Here is a 25161-nt window from a genome sequence, read left to right on the forward strand (position 1 = left end):
GGGTTCAGCACTTGCTAGTACACATTTATACAGTAACTCAACAGGCAGTTCGACAAGAATATATGACAGGGACCATCAAAGAGTGGAATCATGCTAGCAATTCTAAACTTGGGCGCAAGCGGAAAAATATATGAGTGGGACCCTCAGTGATAGTACTACATATTTAGACAGCTGGTTTTTGCTGCAACAGAAATTAGCTCCCTGCCACGAGAGCCACTCACAACACACACTGCCTTGTGTGTATTTTGTCATTTAAAATTTAGTATCATATGCCAAATTTTAAAAGAGTGAATCAGACCCTTTTAAACTATCTAAAAGGGTCTAAAATCATTTTGGGTTTCATCAAACAGAGCAATAATTGATGGCAATCAGGATGCTAACATAACGGTCTGGTTTACACATAATGTTAAGCTAGGACTTGTATGTGTGAGCTTTTAAACCTAACCCAGGGAGCGATCCTAGTTCGACACTGTTGCTTGAAGCTGGTTTATGAATTCTGGCTTGCTTTCAGCAAGATTTGTCACTAAGATTTCATGTCACGGCCAATCTTTTGTTTAACCTACAAATTGGCAGGGCTGTGTGGAAACAATTGAGTGCACAACTTGCTATCCACTTGCAACTCCCACTTTTAATAAACAACGCCAAAATGCCCCATCAAACCATATTTAACTCTTTATTGTTAAACCACTAAACAAACCAGAGTTTCCAGGTTTGTTTGACAAAGAACGGGTTAACAAATCCTGCAGAAAAAGCTGAAGGAAAACAAACCAAGAACTGGCCACACAAGTGGTGACGACTTTCCTCCTTTGAAAGACTGACACTCTCTGGATAAACAAACTCTGACTCACAGATACAGCAGCCTGCTAATGCAGCCACTGTATCTAAGCTGAATTGTAAGCTAAATGCTGACTTGTATCCTAAACTGTGGCATTTCCTATGCCCATGTGGCATCAGGTTCCGAGGGGATGGAGGCGTTGGTGGTAGCAGTGCTCCCTCCGCGGCAGCGTTTTTTCGTACACTTTGTGGGGAAACTCCCGCTTCAGGGCCTGCAAGAAAATGAAGAAGAAATGAGAACTGATTCTAGCTCAGTCTGACTAGTACTGATTATTTTATTAGTATCTCATATTTTCATCAAAAATGATGCAGTTAACAATAAAATAAAATACAGATTTAAAAAGTAATCCAAACCTAACATAAAGACAGATACATTAAAACGGAATTAGAAATACATCAATAGGAGACAGGATACAACCAATGATAACCCCTCCAGCAACAGATCAGCTGATGTGCCAAAGGCCTGCCCAAATAAGAAAGCCTGCACCTACTGGCACATGGATAGAGAGGGGTCACCCTAGCTTCTCTTAGCAGGGGGTTCCTCAGCCTGAGAGCAGGCACCAAAAAGGGCCTTCTCAGTGGTGCTGCTGCAGGGCTATGTGGTTTTTCAAGCAGCCTGGTTAGTCACAGAATTGCGCCCTTACCCTCTCTTTGATTTATACCCCAAATTGGTAATTCTAAAACAAAATTAAAGGAGCTGCTAAAATGTTTGAATCAGAATGCTTTTTGATAAACATTTACCTACTAAATCTTCACGAGAGGCAGCAGACCGTGGGGTACTAGTTCCTGGTTCTATCTTTAACGAAAGCCTGTATTTAGGAACAAACAAAAATGTTTAGCAAGATCACAGAGCAGGGAAAGGCAATCAGTCACACTATCCTTAAGAAATTTAAGATATAAATTTACTATTCATGTTTTGCCCTATGCAGCAGTCCAAAGCTGAAATGTTTGACTCTCTCAAAAAAAATGCATTGACAATCTTTCTTTGTTTTAAATGGCAAATAACCTTCTAGTAGTTTATGGGAATTGCTAGTTATATCTTTAATGAAGGTATCAAGTTAGGACATGAAATTCAGGTTTTCAGTTTTGAAAAATAGGATTTTGTTTAGTGGTCAAATGGAGGGATTCCTTTTCCAATAAAAAGCAGATCTGATGTCTTCCATTTCAAACTGTAAAAAACAAAAGCAGAGGGACTGAGATTTAAAATAACTGATCCAGTGGCTAAATTTCATTATTATTTAAAGAAACCACACATTCCTTAAACTAGATGTCAGGTTATGTAACTTGGTTTTCTTTTCAATGTTATTTCTGATTTTGAATGGCCGTATGAACGTCAGAGTTACTGTGGCTCCCTTCAGGTTTTCTCCTGCCCTGTAAGGTTGACAGAGACGTGCACAACAGCAGCTGCCACAGCGCTGTTTCACAGCAGCATCTCAATGCCTACAGCAGCTGCCAGCCTTGACTTTAAAAGGCCTGTGCACATTTGTATTGGTGGACCTCGCACTGAATGCAGGTAATACACAGAGGTAGTAGGCTGTGGGGAGTGAGGGAGAAGGAGAGGGGTATCGACACAGGAAACATTCCCCTGAGTAACTATTTGCACTACACCTACCATTGCTATAGCTTTCCTTTCAGTTGCAAGTCAGGGGAGATACAAGAAATAATTTGTGGAAAACAGAATCCTACAATTCAGGGAAATTCTGAAAAATCCAAATAATTCTGAAACAAAGGGCAGGGGCTTGTTCTTACCTTCATTTATTCTTTATGGAAATGCCTTGGGAAAAAGTCATTAAGTGATACCCTATAATTTGTTTATACTCACTTGTAATTGTCATCTTCTACAAACTTTTGAAGTTCTTCTATATACTGAACAGAATTCAAGTATTTTTGAACATGAAGTAATGCAGGAATATCTAGAAAAAAAGCAAGGTATCTCAGTCATTTTATATCCATTATTAGTGCAGCTGCATAATTTTCCATAAATATTTTTTCTCTCAGAAAAGCAGGCATTTATATACCGTCGGTTCCCTAAAGTAGATTCATGATAACTGAATCACAATGCATAATATAAGGCAATACAATAATTGGAGAACAACAGTTCCATTTTTGATACTATCCTGTAGGGATATACAAGAATTCCATCCCTGTTTGCCAATCATATTTATAGAACCCATGTGGAAGTGCCAGTGTAAACAAGAACAGTATTCTAAGTTTAAAAAAATCACAAGGTTCAAAACTTGCAGTCATGTATGAAAGTGTGGACTTGCAAAAGTGCACATAGTGTCACCTTCAAATGCATTTTTGTGCTTTTGTGAAAATGCACATTTTTGTTTGGGGAAAAAGGTACTTTAAAAGGTGCACATATTGGGGGACATGAAGAAAAAGAAATAACCTTCAAGGAGAAATTTAATGAGAATGAACACTTGGTATCCCCACAGTCCTGTTCAGTAATAATTTCCAATATGAAATTGGGCAACTATGACTGTCAACCAAAATATTAGAACCAATTTGGTGGTTCAAATGGGCAAGTCACAATAGAAGCTATTGCTACAGACTGCTATGGAGACCCCTGTAAGTGTGCACATATGGATCTCTGGCATACACGGAATTGTGACTGCTACTCTAAAGAGCAAAATGCTTAAACTGACACATATCCTACTTCATAGATGCACTAACACATTTTGCATGACACAACCACCAACGGTTGACTGTTGATACTGCTTGGCTGTCAGGCAAACACACTCATTGTTGCAATGATTGTTTCTTATCATGATCAGTAATCACAATAACACACAAGGAGCTTCACATGTAATGACAAGCCATGATGTTGTGTTAACAACCCAGGTCTGCCACACAGCTCAGAGCAGAGCAATCACCTGTGCTGCTGGGCCAAGAGGACCTCTCCAGCTGGTAGCATGGATGCTAGCCCCGCTTCACTGGCCCACGCTCATGGCAGCAGCACAGAGTGAAGCAAACATTCAGACAATGGCTACAGAGGTCTTCTCTCAAGATGGCAGCATGGATCTGCTCTGCACCATGCTCGGCATGGTAATACACAGAGCAGAACAAGGTCTCTCTCCAGCTGACAGGACAAATCAATCTCCTCTCTGCAATGCCACACTGTGCTTGGGGCAGTGGCACAGAGTGGATTGGGCCTCCCTGCCTGCCTGCTGCTCAAGAGTAGACTTCTTCAGCAGCTGGAGGATATGGTATTTCCACTCCATGTCTCAGATCCACATGGGGCTGAAGTCAGGAAAGCCTCTTTCTGATTAGTCCACTGCAATCCTAGGTGGGTTTTCTCCTTCCCCATCCCAAGTTTACCAGCATATTTGTGGTGCTTTCCTGATGCTCTGGCCACCACAGAGATTTTTAGTAAAGGAAAAAAGAGTTTTGCAACAATCCCTCCTTCTCCCTTCATGTATTTTCACACTGTTTCTGTTTCCAAAAATAAACAGGAATATGGGCACATCACTTGGCCAATGGTAAAGCAAACAATGATGCATCTGTTGCTAGGAAGCTGAGGGCAATAGAGATGAGAGCTAGAGGCACTGATTTACACAGCTGCTCTTGCCAGGTGATTCTATGCTGTTTTCAGACCAGCAATGGTAAAACGGCAATCCCGGGGTCCAGATGACTGAAGAAACCATGATAAAGCATGGAAACCTTAGGACAGGCCATGGTTTCAAAAAACTAGTCCTACCATGCATGTCACTTTTGGTTGCCTTGTGTACATGATTTCTTTCATTCTGAAGTATCAAAGATTGCAAAGAAATATTCATCCTTTAGTAAGGTTTACTCTATGAATAATAAAAGGTAAAGGTTTCCCCCTGACGTGAAGTCCAGCCATGCCTGACTCTAGGGGGCGGTGCTCATCTCCGTTTCCTGGCCGAGGGAGCCAGCGCTTGTCCACAGATGGTCTCCGTGGTCATGTGGCCGGCATGACTAAACACCGAAGTGCACGGAACGCTGTTACCTGCCCACCGAAGTGGTACCTGTTTATCTACTTGCATTTGCATGCTTTTGAACTGCAAGGCTGGCAGGAGCTGGGACAGAGTACGGGAGCTCACCCCGTCGTGCGAATTCGAACCGGCAACCTTTGGATCAACCAGCCCAGCGGCACAGCGGTTTAAACCACTGACCACCTGCAGTTCCATAATCTATGGATAATACTGAATCTAAATTGATTCAGTGCCATCAGTTCAATGCCAGAGCTATTATTTAATACAATTTTACTTATTCACTATGCTAGGAGACTTCTAGGAATGTCTGCTGAGACTTCTGAATAGATATGTCTTAATAGCTGACATGTTCCAATTTTTCTATCTTACAGTATTTTGGGAAGTCCTCTAACTTTCAAAAATGACTTGTGTAAGTCAAGGGCAAAAGGTTTGGTTTGCTCTTTATGAAGTCAGAAGTTTTATTGTGTGGTTCTCGTCTCCCAACCCATTTTCTCTCTTTTGAATCAAAAACACACACGATTAAACCTTATTGAATTTTATACTCAAACAACTTTATTCACTGCTTATGAAGTATGAGAATACTGTTTTTAAGTGCACAACATAACTTACCATATTCACAAGACTGCTGTAAATCTGAAATTATTCTAAGTATGTTATTCATTAAATTTGATCTTTGCTCATTTTCCAGAATGCTCCCTGTTGATGGGTATGCTGAATCAATGTATGTCAAGTCTGAGAGATAAATACCTGATTAACAGAAGATCACAAAGAGATTTGTTCATCCAGGGCAGTGAAAGGAAGAGAATTAAATCAGAAACATAATTTCCGAGTGGAAATCAAACATGTAGTTCTGCCTTTATGACAGAACTTAGTATTAAAATAACAAAATTTTATACACATAAAAATACATTTACCACTGGAGGTTAAAAGTCTTTAACTGTTAATTATAAAAATTAAACTGCTATACCTCCATGTGATCAAACATCACCTTTAGCTTTAGATATGACCGAACTACCTAAGAGGAATTCTTCACAATGTTTGCTGTTCTCAGGCTTCTTACTTTCTAGATGTTCCACAGTCATAAAATTTCATTTTGCAATCATGGGCTTGTATACCATATAAAATGCAGGGAGCAATGTCACATACCCCAGGAGGGTGGCTGAGGGGCAACAACAGGTATTGGTGAGGGAGACGGGTAGCAGTGGAAAACTTGACCGTCACTCCAGCACTGGGGGGGGGGCTGCGATGGGACATTCTTGGTAGGTGTCAATGGGGGTTGTAAATCAGCATGAAATAGGACCCCCATTTCATAACATGTCCACACCCTGAAACTAATGCCACATCTGCAGTCTGCCTATTCAATACCCATCCACTGAGGAATAAAGATAATGTAAGATGAACACAATCGAAAAAATATCCCTGCCGGCCATTATGGCTGTACTGCCTTGAAATGTTCTCCCACCCCAACTGCTATGTAAATAAAGTTGCCAATACATCATCTTAACACAGAATATCACAAGGCTAAGTAGTCGCAGAATCCATTGTTTTTATATTTATTGCATTGTATTCTAGATTTAAAAGAATACCATGGCAATTACCTCTTACAGGTATGACAAAACACAGTAACCATTGTATTAAAGCACAGAGAACCCGTAAAAACACCTCCAACCCAATATGGAAATTAAAAAAAAAATACTTAACAAAAGTTGCCATGCTCCTGCTGTAACAGACAATTAATCTTTACCCTAAGTTCTGTTATTAACTTTCTTTTTCTAACCCAGAAGTGGGCAAGTCGTGTGGTGGATGAAGCTAGGCCACTCATATACAGATACCCGTTACTGATATATGCAGAACCAGGGGACAGACTGAAGCCTCTTCCTACTCAGCAATCTTCATCAGGTTCAGTAAGGACAAGGGGAAATGCCTTTGATATCTCTGCCCCAATGATCCTGATATAGGCAAGTTTGCTATGACTGCACTACTATGGCTGATCAAACTAGGCTGTGGGGAATAATGAGTAGGGTGCTATAGATCTCTCAGAAAACACCCAAGGGCCAAACAAGAGTATGCAAAACCAAACCAAACCAAACCAAACCAGAGAATAATGCTTGCAACAGATACTAATTAAATTGTACATTTCAGAGGACAAAACTGATTAGTTTCTTTTTCCAATTAAATCAAGAAAATAACCCCAAAGCGGTCTGATCGTACAGGAAACAATAATTTCAAACCGACAATTTCTACAACATTCTTCCCAGCTTTAATTCAGAAGTGGAGAGCCTCGGTATTCTGGGCCTCGAACTATTCAGAATCTTCCCTGCCTGCTTGTTAAGCTTAACAGTTTGGCAGAATGAGGGCTGCTGACGGGAATGTGCTTGGGTGGGCAGAGGTTCAGTGGGAGAAACAAATGGCTAATTCCTCCCAAAACATTCCCAGGGTTCTTGCCTGAAGGGTGGCCAATAATTTACCAACCTAAACAATTATATAATTAAGTATACAGTCTAGGTTAATAGATTAAAAAGACAAGAGGACTGAATATTTTTTCCTTTGAAAATAAAACTGTAAAATGACGTGGACACTGTTGTGAGTAAATCATCAAATGCAGCTTCAGTTGGATATGGAATCTTTTGCTATTTGAACATTTAATTTGGCTGCAAGTGGTTCATTCTTTTATTACCAATGTTCCCCCCCCCACTACATATTTCTATGCCTATGTAACACAAAAAGTTAACACTATATTACTTCCATAACATTTCTTTATTACCACTGCAGTAAGAACTGTTTCTCATTAAGTAAACTTAAAAGAATCGAATGTGACATGCTGGTCTGCACTCTTCAGTTTTACAAATGTTTCATGTTACTGTTCTACGTATTCATGCAACCTGGAAAGAAAAAAACTGAGTTTATCAGACAAAAAGAACCTCTCCTCAAAATTCAGCTCACTACTGAAACGACATGAAAGGCACTTTTAGAGAACAAAGCAAAAGTGTTTTGCAATTGCCCAAAATCTTATTGTTTCCCCATCTGCTGCTCCCCCTTAAATAAGCAAACAATCTCTCCTTGTTCATACCCTCCCCCTAATTCCATCTCTTCTCCAAATGTTGCGGGTAGGAAATCCTTTGGAGGCGCCCCCCCCTTTCAGTGACATCATATATGGGCTGACTTTTAAGCCTAGGCATGCATTTGTTTAAGAAACACACCCAAGTGTGCTGTATATGGAAGTAAGGTCAGCTGTTGCTGGTTAGTGCATTTCAGCATGCAAGTACAAGGCAAAAGCAGAGCAGCTTCAAAAAATGTCTGTGTTTTTTGGAGTAGAAGAAAATGATTGTGATAGTTAATTCTCTTATTAAATTAAATGGGGTGATACATACTTGGATGTAATACATGGCAAGCCAAAGCAACAGTTCTCTCTAGAACGACATTAATTACTGGGCAACTGTACTGACTTCAGGAGGAGAATATACACAGAAAAAGCCTCTGGATTTTTACTTCAAAGGAAAAAGTTGTTGCAAGGTTGGTGTTTACCTATTTTCTTTGTTCTTAATATGCCTGCAACTTTTCTGAAGTTAGTACTGTCCATATATTGCATAGGGACAAGACTGCACTTACATACAATTTATTATAAATATGCATACTGTTTCGGTTTTATTTATTTTGCCTAACTTTATATTTGTTTTACTCTGTTACAGAAAGTATGTGTAATGTTACTAGTAACAACTGAGTTGTGTTGTACTTATAAAGTGGAAGAAGGGAAAATTCCAGTTCTTCCCCCTTTACAATTTGACTTGGGGCTGGGGGGGATTGGCTACCTGACTACTATCATAAAGAACAGTCTTAACTTCTCTAAGCATTTTTGGTATTTCTTAGAACTGAAACATCAAGTTGGGAGGTCCGACTAACAGGAAATGAAACTAATAAATCAGCATGTCTCAAGTACTGTCACAGGTTTCTAGCTATATTAATTGCTGCAAGAATCTACACTTAAAGTCTTAATTTCCCCTATTTGTGAAGAACAATTTGTATTGTGCAACCAAATACTTTTGATCATTTATTCATTAAAAATGTTGCTTCGCAGGCATACTTGAATTACCCTTTGCAATTCAACGCATCCTTACTTGTGAAGCAAATTCCTTAGGATAATTTTTAATGAACTAACTTACTCCAAGGAATGCTATCTGTAGTCTGAAAAACTCAGAAACTGTTGAATAGCCTACAAGGGGGAAACAAAAAAATCCAGCATAAGATAGAAGTGATCCTGGACTGCAACTGATCATTTTGAACGTGTGCAGCCCAAGTTCACTCAATTGTTGTAATCTTCATGGTAAATAAAGAGCAATAGGTGACTCTAAGCTCTGGAGGTTTTCTTTGAAAGGCCTAACTATCATAGAACCAATAAAAGTAACAATGAACTTTCATTTTGCAGTGGGGCAGAAACACTTACGTAATACATGAAAACACTTTGGCAAAATAACTGGTGCTTAAAATTATGCTTTGCATCCCATTTCAAAGAAGTACCATTGCACATAAAATAAATGGGTGCAGTAGCTAAAAAGTTCAGTTCCTTATCATAGTGTTTTCTTAGCAAAATGGAATATAAGCTTCTTGTTTATTACATCACCTAGCTGGGGAACTAGATTGCTTTAGGGCAGTCTTCCTCAACCTGGTGCTTTTTAGATATTTTGGCTACAGCTCCCAAAATTCCTGACCGTTGGCTAGGTTGGCTGGGGTTGATGGAACTCAAAGTCCAAAATATCTGGAAGGAACCAGGTCTACAGAATTCATGCAGCTATCTGTGATAGTATGAATGAAGAGATCAGCAGTTCATTTGAACAATTAACTGTATGGAAAAAATATCAGACCTTAAGCAACTATAAATGACTGTCATTCTTGCAGTTTTTGTTTGGGTGTAATTTAACACTTCTCAAGAGCATTTAAAATTCAAAACTTCCAAGTTTTTAAATAATGATTTCAAAAGAAATTATATGGAATATATTCTTTCAGCATGCCCATGTCTGCTTATAGAAGCATTTTAACCATTAGTAAAAGTAAATTTAAATATTCCTTGAAAGCTACAGTTTAGTTGTAGATGTTTGCTTTGATTTTCACATTGGTGGTGACTCCAAGACTGACTTCACTATAGTCTATTGGAGATAAAGAAATCCAAGTGCTTGCTAGTTCATTACTGACAGTGGAATACCTAGGTTTGCATTTGTGGCTCTTGTTCGCTGTATAATTGCCATTATATGGAGACATGCCTAGTTCACTTCACCAAAAGCGCTATCAAATAATGACAACCACACGACAAAGCAAATAATCAATGCATGAACTAAAATTTAAGCAAACCAGGCTCTCCAAATTGCTCCTCCCATCTCATGCACACATACAACAGCATTTTAAACATGCACCCCTATGAATTGCTTTTCTAGATTCTACCTAACAGTAAAGAATTTAGCACTGCAAGTGCTGAAGAGGAACGCTTTTTCAAAGATAAATGCATGTACCTATGAGTGCTGTTTGTTTCCTAAGAAATCAAAGCAGATAATAAGAAAAGTAAATGAAAAGTTCTGGTGTTGGTCCTTAAAGAAAAGCAACTGCCTCCATTCAGTAACTCAGTTTTCACAGATGATGAATAAACCGCCAATGACTTGAAACAGCAGGATTTTATTAAACAGATGATATAATCTAATATAATATTTCAGGTCAAGCACTTGCAAGTAGAACAACTGAACAAGACACTTAAGATTATGGTCTCCCTCATCAGTCAACTATATGAGACCAAACACATTTGGACCTTAGGTTTGGAATCTGTAGTTTATTCAGACTATAAATATTTGGCAGGGACTGAGGAGTTTGTTTTTTAAGATATCCAAAATGTTGCCAGATTCAATGATGCAGAAAGGTATGAGAAATGGAAACATTCCCACTTATGGCAAAATGAATGCAGATCTATATTGCAGCTTAGCATCCACCCCTAAGATTTCTGCACTTTAATATGAAGACTGCCATTCAAGTAACAAATGGCTTTTTGTGCACACGTTAAAATATGCTAGAATAAATTTTCATACTTACTATTCCATTGCAAACCTATTTTTCCACGTACAGTTTCAACAAGATAAGGTTTTTGGTTTGGTTTTGTTTTGTTTTGTTTTTTGCAATATTAATGAATCCTGAGCAGATGCCTTTGTTGAACTAGGGCAATGCAGTTAGGACAGTTTTGCTTTTTTAAAATATTTTGTTACTAATTAAATATCAACAATATATTTTTTTACTGAGGGAAAAAAGCAAACTTTATTAAGAAAGTTTCAGGAATTAGCCCTGAGAAAACTTGTTGTGGTGGTGGTTTTTTTTGTTCTTTGGCTTTTTGTTCTTTGTAAGCCATCCAGAGACTTTTAGTAATGGGATGGAATAGAAAAACTTTAAATAAATAAATAACCAAATCTTTATTTACAATGATAGTGCATTTGAACGTATCAAGAAAACGAAGAAACCAATACTGAGAAACACATTAGTTGCTTCCTTTGTTTTTATACTAGCACTGTGCAAATCGGATTCAATTTGGCAAGATCATTTCAGGACACACAATATGGAAGATATTCTGTAGACAGTGATAGAGCACAAGGTAAATAGATAGTGTTAAAGTATAAACTTCTTCACATAACAAAGCACCTGAGAAGGTAAGAACAGAGCAGAGTCCATGTATCTGAAAGCAGGAGGAAGAAAATTCAAGAATAATCCTGGAGCTATTATATGGGCAAACGGAAAAAATTCTTGTTTGAGATGGAATTGTTAGGGAAGCCTTTGCATATGAAGCCAAATGTCACTGATATCTAACGACATGGAAAACAGCTAGCATTGTCACTCACAAGTGTGTTTACCTGAGGAAAAGGTTAAAATATATCAGTTACATATATCATACATATATGATACATTGATATACATATATCAATGTATCATACACTGAACCAAATGCACTATGACAACAGAATCGGTCCAAAAGCTTCTATCTGGCTGTAGCCACGACTAGTTTATGCTTTGACGAGGCACAAAGAAACAAAGAAATTCTCTTCTGAGTACCTATATGGGTGCATCTCAAAGTGCTCAACTGCCTAGCACTTTCTCAAATTCAATGAAGACATATTTAACTGAAAGAAAATGCAAAACAGGATACAGATTGCCTCTGATATATCTTCTCTGAAATGATGCATGGTTGGAAGTCAGCTTGAATTTTCTGATATCCAAAAGCTGTAAATATTGATACAATAAACTATACAGTAGGACTCCTGTATCTGCAGAGGATAGGTTCCAAGCCCCCCAGTGGATACCTGAAACCATGGATAGTAGCAAACACTATATATTGTACATGCTATAAAGTTTAATTTACAAATTAGACACAATAAGACATTAACCACCACAATAATAAAATATGTGAATGTGGTTGGGCACTTTCTCTATCAAATATTTATTGCATTGTACTCGCCCTCAGCTCCTAAGTAATTAATCACCGGGTAGTACACATACAGTGTGGGTACGTTGGACAAAAGGGATTTTTGGGCAGGACTGCACAAGATCTCATCATGTTACTCAGACCAGGCACAAAATTTAAATTATGTTTCCTGTATTTCTGGAATTTTTTCTAATATTCTACTGTAACATTTTATCAGTACAGGCAGTCCCCAGGTTATACACATCTGAGTTATACACATCTGTACCTATGCATGAACTGCCATAAAGCCTATTAATTTTAAAATCCTAGTTAAAGACAAACAGTTTGTGGTAACGAATGTGGAAACTTTTGGAGTTTTGTGGTCTACCGTGGAAAATTATCACCATAGAGAGGGAGGAAGCGAATGGGGAAAGAGGGAGGGCCTCCAAGGCATGCCTTCTTACCCTGCCCATCTGGAGAAGGAAATCCTTCTAGCATTTCCTTGGTGCGAAAAGGAAGCAAGATCCGAGTTACATACCAATCTGACTTAAAAACATTATCAGGAACAGAACTCATTTGTAACTCAGGGACTGCCTGTTCCTGCACATGGACTGCAGTAGAGAATCAGTTAATTTTGCTGATCATTAATAGTATCTAGTCATTCTCTGAGGTCATCTTTCAAGGTTTGCCTCAGAAGGAAGCCAGGCAGATAGCTACAAGAGAGGGCCCTTTTAGCTGTGGGTCTCTACATTATGGAATGGCCTTCCCAAAGAGAATACTTTGCACCTATATTGTTCTCTTTTCAGTGTCAGGCAAAGACTTTTGTTTTCTCACATGCATTTTAGAGACATGATTCTCAACTAATATGGCTATTCTATTGCCGCTGCTGCCTTTTTTCCTCCCTTGCAAGGTACCCAAGAAAGCTTATAGAGCCCCTTCCCTCCATTTTATTCTCACAACAACCACTCTGTGAACTTAATGGCTGAGAGTGACTAACAGACGCAAAGTCACCTAGTGAACTTCAAGGCTGAGTGGGGACTAGAAGTCAGGTCTACTGAGTACCAGTCCAACACGTACCATTACATCACATTGGCTCAATTTGTTTTATCTTTTTGTTGTTTTACATTGTACTTTGCTTTAAATATTTGCATTGGAATTTAAATGTTTAATGTTTTAAGTCTTTTGATGATTTGCAAACCACAGAGAAAACTATTTTGATAGGAAGAGTTAAAATATGTACATAAATAAATATGCATGGTATACAAAACAACATCAATGATACCTGAGTAACAGGGAAGATCTTTGTGGATGAAGATCTTCCTATAAGGTGCCATATCACACTGCACGATACAGAAGTGAGGTTGTTTAGGTAGTTTTCATAGCATGGTGAAAACATGCTATGGTGTCCTATTAAAACATACTGGTTGGAGGTCATCAATATAACCTAACAAATATTAACGCTGGTTCCATTTGACAAGTTATCCCCTCACAGATAAGCACACTGTGAAGCCAGGGAGGGAGTGGATTGCCCCAGCTCTTGGCAGTGCAGGCAGGCTGCCACCGCCCCTTCCATCCACCTCTGCCTGATCCAAGGGACTCCCAGACTTTAGCCCTTATTTCTTAGGGCTTAAGTACCAAGGGCTAAAGCCCTAGGCTGAAAGGTTAAGCAGGAACAATTGACCATGCCAAAGTCTCTGGATTTAGAACAAAGACTTACTTGGAAGAAACCTTGCAATATGCGCTACACTTATCTGTGCAGAGGAAGGGCAGGGATGGGGGAAGGAATGAAAGGTATACAAGAAATGGAACACATTTGGAAACTACGCAGTAGGCAAAGAAATCAGTCAATAAAAGCAGAAGCGACCTGCACCTACCTTTTATATTACCTAAGCACATGTCCACAAACAGGGCAGGGCCCAATCCCTTATCTAGAGAGTCTGAGGACAAAGACAAGAAGTGAAGGCAAAAAAGAAGGCAGCAACCACTCAATTCTCCCTTGTTTGATATTCAAAAGCCTCCCACAATGTGAGGCAAGCCTCCTTAACCAATCACTAGCTGGCTGAATTGTTTCTTCAGGCTTTTGGAAAGGGACATGAAATTCTCCCTAAAGTCATTCAGTCTAATCTGGCAGGTCTGCTCTGGCCCTGATGTTTTAATGAATGTGTGCAGGCCTATGAAGTGGGAGTTTTTACAGGTAGCTGCATCTGAAAGAGGAAATGGATTTCTTGACACAGATAGTTAAACTCTGGGAAGCAGCAAAGGGATGGCATTAACATGCTGCTTGGAACAAAAACTATCAGCCAACAGAAGGGACAGTTTTCAGCTTTACTTGTCCATTTTTACTTCACATTATGAATGGCAAAAAAACTAAAATATATATCCTCTTTAAGCTACATAAAGTAGGTGGGCAATCTCTATTACAATTCTTGTAAATAATTTACTACCTCTTCTATAAATGCATGAACTGGTATTTTTCTGATGAAACTGATACCATCATTTAAAGGAGCTGGGGCAAGGAGTGGAGTCTGGAAAAAAGATTGCTATAGAAAAATATTAGTCCATTTGATGTGGGCCATCTTACTACAGGTGGTGGTGGGAGGTACCATTTGACCCCAGATACTCAGTTCATCTGACACATTTGAATTATGCCTGTGGAATAGGATGGTGGTGCAAGAAACAAGAAATCTCACAAGATGCTGAGGGTTTTGAACATCCTCATCCACTATGATCTACAAAGAAGCCAAATTAGAGCCCATGTAAGCACAGAGCAAGCAATCTGCCACTGATTTCCTTGTGTATAATACATATAGAAAGAAAATATCTGACCAATGAGAATATAATATTCGTGGGAATTGTATCAGTATTGGATTTGAAAATAAAGATGGACACAGTAAATTCTTACACTCCTCAATTATCGTAATATGCCTCAAATTATATTTGCCTTACTCATTTATGGAACCAACTGCATATTTAAATTTATGTCATCTTTTCTACAGTTACAGGTAAGTCTGCTTGCACATCAGGTTCCAAGCAGCTAGTCATACTTTATATATAAGCAAGCTAACTTGAAGCTGCTAGCCATGCCAGTCTTGCAAAGGGAACCATAAAAATGACTGGCCTGCAAAGGCATGGTCATCTACACCACTATGTTACTCAGGATCCCTTCACATACACACCCTGCAGCACAGAAGTTGCACCAGTGTGGTGATATCTCATGCTACGGCAATGAAACACATGAACCACATAACCAGAATGAATGGGGACTGTGTGGATCCTTCCCGTGAAACAGGCTCATGCAACATGGGATTGTACCATGCTGAAATGGCTTCACATTGTAGCGAATTCATTTGAAGGAAGCTCTTATTTAGGGAATGAAAATCTGATCACCTGGTCCAGAAGTTATTCTAATTTGCTGCATGTGATTAGAAGCAAGTTAACAAGCCAAAATTTTACAGGTTGTACTCTGCATACTATCCACCACTCTAAATAAGGAGCCTCATCTTCTGTTAATAAAGAAGAGCATTATTCTTTAAAGCTTCAGCATTATTCTTTATTGCCTCTGATAGACTGGTGTTGATTTTAATGTACTGTTAAGGTCTTTATATTAAAAATAACTGTCTTATTTTTCTTCATGCAGTTTACTTGAAAATGAGAACATTCTCATGGATTCTGAATTTGCTGCTACTACTATTATTATCCAATGGACCCTATACAGAACAGTCTAAGCTCAATAAAAACTCTCCGAGACGACTTCCACGTTCTACAGAAGCAGGAGAGGAGGGGAGAAAATGTGGCTACACTTTTATTGTCCCTGAACAAAAAATAACTGGACCAATTTGTGTCAACACCAGAGGCCCAAGTACAGAGAACAAAAGAGATGAAATTACTAGAATGGATCTTGAGAATCTGAAAGATGTATTATCCAAACAAAAGCGAGAGATTGATCTCTTGCAGCTAGTGGTGGATGTTGATGGCAATATAGTAAATGAAGTAAAACTGCTGAGAAAAGAGAGCCGTAACATGAATTCCCGGGTAACTCAGCTGTATATGCAGCTCCTACATGAGATAATCCGCAAACGGGACAATTCACTCGAGCTTTCCCAGCTGGAAAACAAAATCCTCAACGTCACAACCGAAATGCTAAAGATGACATCAAGATATAGAGAGCTTGAAGTAAAATATGCGGCATTAACTGATCTTGTCAATAATCAATCAGTTATCATCTCATTGTTGGAAGAACAGTGCCTACGGATATTCTCACGGCAAGACACACATGGTTCTCCACCTTTAGTTCCAGTGGTACCACACCACATTCCTAACAGTCAACAGTACACTCCAGGACTCCATGGAAGTAATGAAATTCAGAGAGATCCCAGCTATCCTAGAGACAGAGATGTAAGGCCACCTCCTGATCCAGCTACGACACCTACAAAAAGCCCTTTCAAGATTCCACCATTAACTTTAATCAATGAAGGTGAGGCACTTACTATAAGCTGCATCTGAACATTTTTTTTAATTTCTTAAAGCTATGTGGAAGCATTTTGATAGTGAAAGTGGACAATACACCAGCCAAAATGTGTCTGTTCTTGCCCTCAGATGCCCGTCTTCTGCCCCAAAGCCTGCCTCACATACTTCTTTGCTTTCAAGTAGGGCTGACCTGCCAAAACCTCAAAAATGGGGCACTGATCCTAAATTCTGAGCTGGAATCTAAGCTCCACCACACTAAACAATTCCTTTGAACAACTCCTTTTCAGCACCAACAGAAACCGATTTCACAGCAATTCCAGCTGTCATTAAGAACATGATAATTAAAAAAGTGGAAGGGGTAGGGCAGCTAGACGGATGGGCATTTTGTTAGAGGGCTGGTGGTGGGAAGTAACACATGCTGTTCTCCCAACCCATTTATTTGCTTCATCTCTTCTAGTTGTTACAAGCAATTACTTTCCAGATGCACCTTGGACAGTGCAGGCCTAATCCCTTTCCTCATAATTGTGCTTAAGATATATATGTGCAGATAGTCCCTTATGGCTGCAAGCCTCTATAATGTTTGAATATAGGAAATGATGCTGGTGATAGTTTTTTTTCCTACACCCATAAAGACTGAATTTATTTTAAAGATAATACATCATTCAGACAACTAATAGTTGAACTAATGCTTGAATCAAACTGTCAACCATTTGTGGATACTTAACGTTTCCACATACATTAGCTGTTGGCACACATTAGCTGTAAGGGCATGATCATTAAAGGAAAATTGAAACTGAGCTTAATACTCATATTTTTAATGGTATGTACATGGCTACTACAACATTTTAGTGAGTTGTAAGGAATTATGGTCTAAAAGTATTGTAGTAATAATGGTGGCCAGTGAAGAAATAAAGGCTGCATGTTACTTGGAGGGCAGGATGAATGCAGGAATATTGTACTCAATAACCCTGTTTTATTCAGCACATTCTTGGCGATAATCTAGCAACCATGAAGCCAAGCCTGGAAGTTAATCCCAGCAGTTGAATACTGCCGTGTATTCTTTTCTGGTCTCTGTGACTCACACCTAAGGGTTACTGAAAAGCAGTAAGGCTTACAGGAAGATGACTATGCCATGTAAGGATGCAAAGAGGGTGGTAGTACCTCATGGGTGCAGATGGATGAGCCTATGTCACCTCATTCCAGAGTTATGGAAGAGAGATACCTTGTGAGGAAAAGTGACCCAAGAGACTATGGCTCTGGTGAAGCGACCACTCCCATTTTGTGAGCTGACATTTTCCTTTTGTGAATGTGGCTGAGGGTGTTATCCATGGGTGCCATCAGTGGGTCCTTGTCATTGAATGGAATGTCTCGTACCCTTGATCTGCCCCCCTGATGAAGGCCTGAGATACAGAGCCATGCATGCTATTTGAGAGAGACGGCAGCTATCATGGCCTTAGAACCACAGTCAGTAATGTGGCAATCTGTGATCTATTGGTTGGCTAATCCATGAGCCTCACTAAGCATGGAGGATTTAGGACCAGATTCTTAACATCTTTTTGGAGACAGTAAAACTAAGCTGCCCCTCTGTTCCATAAGAACTGCTAATAAGCTAGCATGCATGCTTGAGAGTCTGTCACTCTGAGTGACAGTGCTGCTGCGGATTAAGTTCTACTTCAGGTTTCTGCTTGTAAATTAATGACCAAGAACTATTGTGTGAGGTATAGACATTAAAAAGCTTGCTATGCTGATGTTTGAAAATTATAGACTTAAATTTATATAAGGATCTTCAAAGGTATAATCCAAAATTGATAATCCAAAATAGAAGTATATGTAAACTTTTTATTTTGGCATATTTTAATATTTTAGGAATGTTTACTAATATTGAGGTAATTAAAATGGTGAGTCCAAATTTATGAGACCTTAAATATTACCTATGAGCTAATAAAATGTACCCCTGATCCTCAGGTTAAGAACGAGTTCTGTTCCCGAGAATGTCTTTAATTTAAATTTGTATGCAAGTCAGATTGTGTATATACAGTGCATATAAAACATGGAAGAAACAGTTCCATATACACTAACAGATCTTATATACAAAATACAGCATTTTAATAATGATAACAACATAGTAATAAAGTAACTACAGCTACTGGAGAGAGAGAGAAAGAATCTGTATGTAGGTAGGTACAGTTCTTATAACAGTTTAGATATAAAGACAGAAAAAATAGTAAAAAGGGTTAACAATTCAGCTAACGTTAAGCCAAACATTAACTGGAAGATGATGATGGAGATGGGACTGGTGTTGGAGAGTCAAGGTTGTACTGCTGGGATGGTGGTTACCACTAGAGTAGCTTTCTGTTTCAGCCTTGTGTCACTCACTGCCTTTCCCCTCCTCCTTCCCTTGCCTTCCTAGTCTTGCCTTCCTTCCTCTCCTCACTACCTGATGATCACTGCTCACAGGTGCTGCTTGCCACTTGAGCTCATTCCAGGTTTGCTCATTTGTAAGGATTGTTCTTAATTTGGATGTTCCTAACTGGGAGACTGGGTGTAAAAGCGTATGTTGATTTTGTAACCAGGGAGTTTATTAAAAGCTCACATGACCTCTCTTACCTAAATACTGTATTCAATACCAAATTGGAACTTGGTAAGTAGAATCAAATCTCTCCTTTTTAAAGTATTAGGACTACAAGTCTAATCACAAGGGATAGTCTATTTCCTGTTAAGCTATTAAGATCTAAGAATCTTTAGAAATATTCTGTTTAAAAATAAGCAATTTTTTATTTTACGCATGTCATCTTTATGTGATGCTAAAGTATATTTCTAAGTAAACCATTTTTCCTTTACTAATTTTCATTAATACAAACCAAAATTGCATTTACCTATTAGAATGTTTTATTATATAGTTTGTCTGACATGTAATGAACAGGTATATGTAGTTAAATGGCAGGCAAGGGCTTCCTAATTACTGGAAGTACAGATGAAAAACATTTGGGGAAAGGCAAATCTATACCAATAGAACAGTTGGAAACAGCTGGTCAGACAACTGTTAGTTCTAGCGTTCTAGTAATAGTTTTAGTACCAGCAAAATAGGCTGCACTGTTCACAGAATAGTTTCTTGTATCTGGTCATCCTTACACATGCCAGGTTAACAGTCCGAAGGAAGCATTATACCTCCAATGCAATCATGACAAAACTCAACCTATTTTTCAATGTCAAATTGTTTTCACAAGGACCATTCAAAGACTGCCAAGAAGCCAAACAAGCTGGCTATTCCAGTACCGGGATTTATATGATCAAGTCTGAGAACAGCCATGGGCCAGTGCAGTTATGGTGTGAGAACAGCCTTGATCCTGGGGGCTGGACAGTAATACAAAAGCGAATGGATGGTTCTGTGAATTTCTTCACAAACTGGGATAATTACAAGGTAACCTTTTTTACATATGGGCAAACACACTGAAGTGTAGATGTAAGATGGAAATTGCATGTCTCTCCTGACCATGATTGAAAGGCATACCTGGGCCAGATACTTTTTTGTGCCTAGTTTAGTATTCTAGTATTAAGATCATCAACATTAACTATGATTGACCCAGTTCACACATCATAAACAACCCACAGGTTGTTAAGTAACTCCGGATTGTTGATAAAGAAGTGGAAGTGAACAAATGTGCTTGCTTCCATGCACCCTTCTGGGCTTGGAAGGTTGGTGGGGAGAACCTAGACTTCAGGCTCATGATTTGCCCATGGATTACTGGTATGAGTTGTTACAAGTCCCCCAAACACCTGCAATCCTGGGTTTGGATGTCAACAAAAAACTACTGAAGGACACAGCATCTGGAGATTGTTTAATTTAGCCACAGCAATTGAGCAGAAGCTAGCATGCTCCTGCTCATGCATAGCTAACACAGGGTTTGGTTAAGCCCTGGGTAGTCATGATGTGCAGACAAAGATGTCATTTTTATGGATGCTACATAATGTTATTGCAGTTGACTCTCACTAAATCTTAATCTGCACTTTAATTTCACATTCCTATTATCTTGTCAGTATTTAAGACCACGAGTCTTGGGACAAAAACTTATCTTTTCATTTTTTTTATTTAAAACTTTATAGTAATTGCTGTACAAATAAAGATGATTTTATTTCACATTGGGAGCAGGCATCTGATGCTACTAATCAAAAGGCACTGTGCAGGTTTTTCATCTTTTCCTCCTCAATTATTTTTTTCTGGCAAGGAAAAATATGGATGACATTGTGGGAAAATACGGAAAGGGTACAAATTGAATACACTGTCATCTGGATTCCTCATACAAGGCAGTGAATGAGACACGGTGATTGCACAGTAAGCATCTTCCCTGGAAGCACTCTTTAGTCTTCAGTCCTAACACAGTGCAATTTATTTCTAAGTAAATGGTAACAGGATTGTGATGCTGATTGATTAAAAACAATCAACACAAAGTAAGCCTTTTCTCTTCAGAACTCTTGGGTTTTACTAATATATAAATTAAAAATTTGAGATGATTAATGTATGCGTTACAGCAAACATCTTAAAAGGAGCCATTCCCTCTTCTTTCTCTAACACAGGAAGGAATGATTCTTCTAAAACAAAGGTTGCTGTTTGCAGTTTTTATAAATATATGGATTCAAAATAATGTATTAAAAAGTTGTCCAATTGGAACACTTTATCAGCTGAATAAAAGTTTTAAGTCAGTTTACTGATTCATGGACTAAACACTGCAGTCCTATTATTACTATTGAGAAAACAAACAAAATGGACACAGAGGAGAAGCAACCTGCAAAAGCAGTTGCAGCGTGGCAAGTAAAATCTCTGCACCCTCATGACATCCTGATTTGTTCAGGCCGGGTATTTGTCCTTGTCCTACCTCCATCCTGGTATGCTGTGTACACACGTAATGCTCCAATGTGGGCTTAGCCTATGGCTTGGAGAGGATGGGACCTAACAGCAGAAAACAAGGCAATGAGTAGGAATGCCACTGGAAAACAGTCTGTGGATTATTTGAGAGTTGTTGCACCCTCAAGCAAGTCATGCTGCCTGGAGTGGGATGATATACAAGCTGCATCTGGGCAGATTAGGGAAATAAACAGTGCCTGGCACACACTGGGAATTTAAGCGATGGATGCTTGTTTTGATTGTGTAAACTGGGTCACTGAGGCTATCTGGGCCTTGTAGTATCGGGCACAGTATCTTGATATTATTAAGGTTGTGAGTCATGTCCCCCCCCCCCCCCCCCCCCCGGTCAATAACATAGGAGGCAATGCAAGGAAACAGATAGTATAACTATCACAGAACATGGGGTGATGCAAAATGGGGTGATCAAGAACAAGGACAATACATACTTGTGACTTTGTAATCAATGACTGTCCCCAAAGGTGAAATTTCAATCGTTAATTTACCCCAAGAAAAGGACCATGATTGTTTTCTGTCGCATGCTAAATATACATGAAGACCTTTCTAAATGTCAAATGCAAGATGAACTAATCAGATTTTTTTTTTAACAGAAAGGATTTGGAAATGTTGCAGGAGAATACTGGCTGGGACTGGAAAACATTTACTTGCTTTCTAATCAGGACAATTACAGACTTCTGATTGAACTAGAAGACTGGAGTAATAAAAAAGTATATGCAGAATACAGCAGTTTTCGATTGGAGCCAGAAAGTGAATTTTATCGATTGCGTCTAGGCACTTACCAAGGGAATGCTGGTGACTCCATGATATGGCACAACGGAAAACAATTTACAACACTGGATCGAGACAGAGATATGTACACAGGTAGGAAATGCAAATTACATTTTGCATGTTTCAAGACTAAAGAAATAATTCTGATCAAGCACTAAAGTACAGAACAATTTCTAAATGAAATCATAGAAGACACCTTCAGTTTAAAATGGATAATGTAGGCTTTTATGCAAAGCATCTGCATGCAGGATAACCCACAAATATGCACAACTTGCATGCTGCTTTCAGCAATTTATTTATTTGATTAAAATTCTGTACAGCTAGGTGCTGAAGCTCCATGAGCCTCACTAAAACAGTGTGCTGAGAACTGGCATTTGCCATGTCAGAACAAACTAGACCTCTGCATCTTGCTCTATCGTGAGAAAAGTACCCATCCTCATTATGTGAGGGCATTACAACTTAAATCAAGTGGTGACTTGATTTAGAGGTGATTCAGCCTTTGAAAAGGGCTACAAATATACTAGTTACTGATATACAGAACTATGCTTTGTAACACACTGAATGGCTAGAAGAATATTTTTTATTAGCAATTTAAAAGCATGAAGACTAGTATAAACCCACATCAAGGCTCAGATTTAAAATCAATTATGTACTGTCAAACTGTTTCCCAAGGACAAATATACTTGGGGGGGCAGCTGACATGTACTGTATTTTTCCGTGTATAAGATGATACTTTTTCTTTAAAATATTTACCTAAAAATGGAGGGGAGTCTTATACATGGGGGGCTGAGAGGAGAACCGTGGGCATGGTCGAGGGGGTGACTGGCGTGGGCGTGCACATGGGGAGGCGGCAGGTGCGTGTGCACAGTAGCAGCTTGCTCGCTCGGAGATGGTAAGAAAAGTGGGGGGGGGGGTGTCCTATACATGGGGGTGTCTTATAGACGGAAAATTACGGTATGTGTTTCCCTCCTGTGTGCAATGTGAGAACAGTAACAGAGTAAGAAATCTGCATGGGCAAATCCAATTTCCCATAATCTCTTCTAAGTATATGATGGATAGTTCATGAACACATGTACACACATAAATAGGGATGTATTTCCTCCTGATTGATACTGTGACACCCATCACTAAAAAGAGGAAGAGGAACAGTTTGTAGAAATGCAGACAGGGTAAAAATTATTTGCAAGGTTAACTTTCCATTGATTAAAAGAAAATTATAATTTGCTTGTGCTGTGAAATTGTAGTTAATGTTTTGATTCTTCTCACAGGAAACTGTGCTCATTTTCATAAAGGAGGTTGGTGGTACAATGCCTGTGCTCATTCTAATCTCAATGGAGTGTGGTACAGAGGAGGACATTACAGAAGCAAGCACCAGGATGGAATATTTTGGGCTGAGTATAGAGGTGGCTCATACTCCTTAAAAGCAGTTCAGATGATGATCAGGCCCATTGACTGAGACACTCCAATTGTTTAAAAAAATCAAGCCTGCTCTTGAATTTCAAAGAGATGTTGCATTTGTTCTGCAGAGTTCCTTAAAGTATTTTTTGAACATTTCTTGTTGCAACATTGTATATGTTCATTATACAAGTTCTTAATTGCTCACAAACCAGGAGAAAGCTGCAATTAAAATCATATATCAATCCAAGATGTATGGGCTTTCGTTAAGCTCACTAATTATGTAAGCTACAGAAAAAGTTATGAATATTGAATGGCTGAGCTCTGAAACTAAAGTATGAGATACTGTCCTTGTGCATTAAGTGTGCAAATCAATTCATTTTCATAGGTTTAAAACTATTTATGTTTTTGTTTCAAAGTGGAGATCTGGTTTTTTGAGGCCCCAAACAGACAAAAAACCAGAAAGAAGCTCTGGTTTTGCAAGCATATTTTGCATCAAATAAAGCATTGTTATTTCAATGTAGCATTGGTTACTATTGTATACGACAGCTTTTATCGGACACTGCTTTTTACAGAGTTAACTATTGTATAGTACAGCTTTTATGCTACCCTTGGGATAGGGAGTTTAAGTTTATACTTTAATTCTAAATAAAACTTTAAAAATGTTAGTATTTATACCACACTTTTTCTAAGTGCTCAACATTCTTCAGTAATTTATTGAATTACTACACATCCTTTAGTGATTTAGGTTAGTATTATTAGCCTCAGGTGAGTGAAGGGCTGAATTCAGAGGCTCTGATATGCTCTTAACCCTGGTATTTCCAAAATGGTACTTGTGGGCACACACTCAGGGAGCCTTCTGGTTAATGATGTGGGGGGAAGAGATCCAATGGATAAATCAGTCAGCCAGCCTTGAGTACCTCCTTTGGAGTCTACCAAAATTGGCAGCCTAGCATGATGCAAAGTTCTACCCTCCAACACCTTCTTTATTTGGGTTTAAAAGAGTTGTTTTAAATTCTGGAACTTAGACCCCACCTCTGTTTGCACTTAGGCTCTTGGGCAAATTATTTTACTTTTAGTCCCCCTAGTTTGCCTTTCAGAACGTTACATGTTTTGTGACCAGTTATGTGTGTGCCAGCCATTTTGTGTGAGTATTCACAACATCCTCTCAAAATTCCAAATCTACTCACCAACCCAGAAATATCAGAGATGCCTGTCCTAACCTAATGACCTATATTATGCATTTTTCATGGAAAGAAAATACTGTTCAACAATTATTAGGAGTGCTTAATTCATTTATGATCTGGGTGCTTACTAACAGGAACTATGTATTACTAATGCATATATGGTCATCAGCTGTCTTAAAAATATATTCAGGACACATGGATATTGTA

At 38.8% G+C, this 25161-nt stretch overlaps 2 protein-coding genes across 7 annotated transcripts in view; one reads left to right on the forward strand and one right to left on the reverse strand.

The window, feature by feature from the left end:
- Nucleotides 1–25161, reverse strand: part of RALGPS2 (Ral GEF with PH domain and SH3 binding motif 2) — a 95419-nt gene that overhangs the window by 22298 nt on the left and 47960 nt on the right. For all 6 annotated transcript variants that reach the window (XR_006415580.1, XM_044439149.1, XM_044439148.1 and 3 more), the window contains exons 10-13: nt 5403–5540; nt 2657–2747; nt 1576–1643; nt 911–1046 (exon numbers count right to left, since the gene is read on the reverse strand). Coding sequence is in view for 5 of the 6 variants with exons in the window: in XM_044439149.1 (XP_044295084.1) it covers nt 911–1046; nt 1576–1643; nt 2657–2747; nt 5403–5540 (433 nt within the window). In the remaining variant the exon portion in view is untranslated. The remainder of the gene's footprint in view (nt 1–910; nt 1047–1575; nt 1644–2656; nt 2748–5402; nt 5541–25161) is intronic.
- Nucleotides 7486–24446, forward strand: ANGPTL1 (angiopoietin like 1). Its single transcript, XM_044439154.1, has 5 exons — nt 7486–8306; nt 15854–16690; nt 19911–20104; nt 22195–22465; nt 23641–24446. Exons 2-5 carry the CDS (start codon nt 15865–15867, stop codon nt 23826–23828), a joined length of 1479 nt encoding a protein of 492 aa, XP_044295089.1. The 5' UTR covers nt 7486–8306; nt 15854–15864; the 3' UTR covers nt 23829–24446.

The sequence above is a fragment of the Varanus komodoensis genome, unplaced genomic scaffold (assembly GCF_004798865.1).
Source record: "Varanus komodoensis strain SLA01 unplaced genomic scaffold, ASM479886v1 scaffold34_1, whole genome shotgun sequence".
NCBI lineage: Eukaryota > Metazoa > Chordata > Lepidosauria > Squamata > Varanidae > Varanus > Varanus komodoensis.

What these genes read in the sequence shown, in the direction of transcription:
- ANGPTL1 (XM_044439154.1), top strand. Translation starts at nt 15,865, where the DNA reads ATGAGAACATTCTCATGGATTCTGAATTTGCTGCTACTACTATTATTA. An exon ending in CAAACTGGGATAATTACAAG is followed by an intron (nt 20,105 to 22,194) that starts GTAACCTTTTTT and finishes TTTTTTTAACAG; the next exon opens with AAAGGATTTGGAAATGTTGC. An exon ending in AGACAGAGATATGTACACAG is followed by an intron (nt 22,466 to 23,640) that starts GTAGGAAATGCA and finishes TTCTTCTCACAG; the next exon opens with GAAACTGTGCTCATTTTCAT.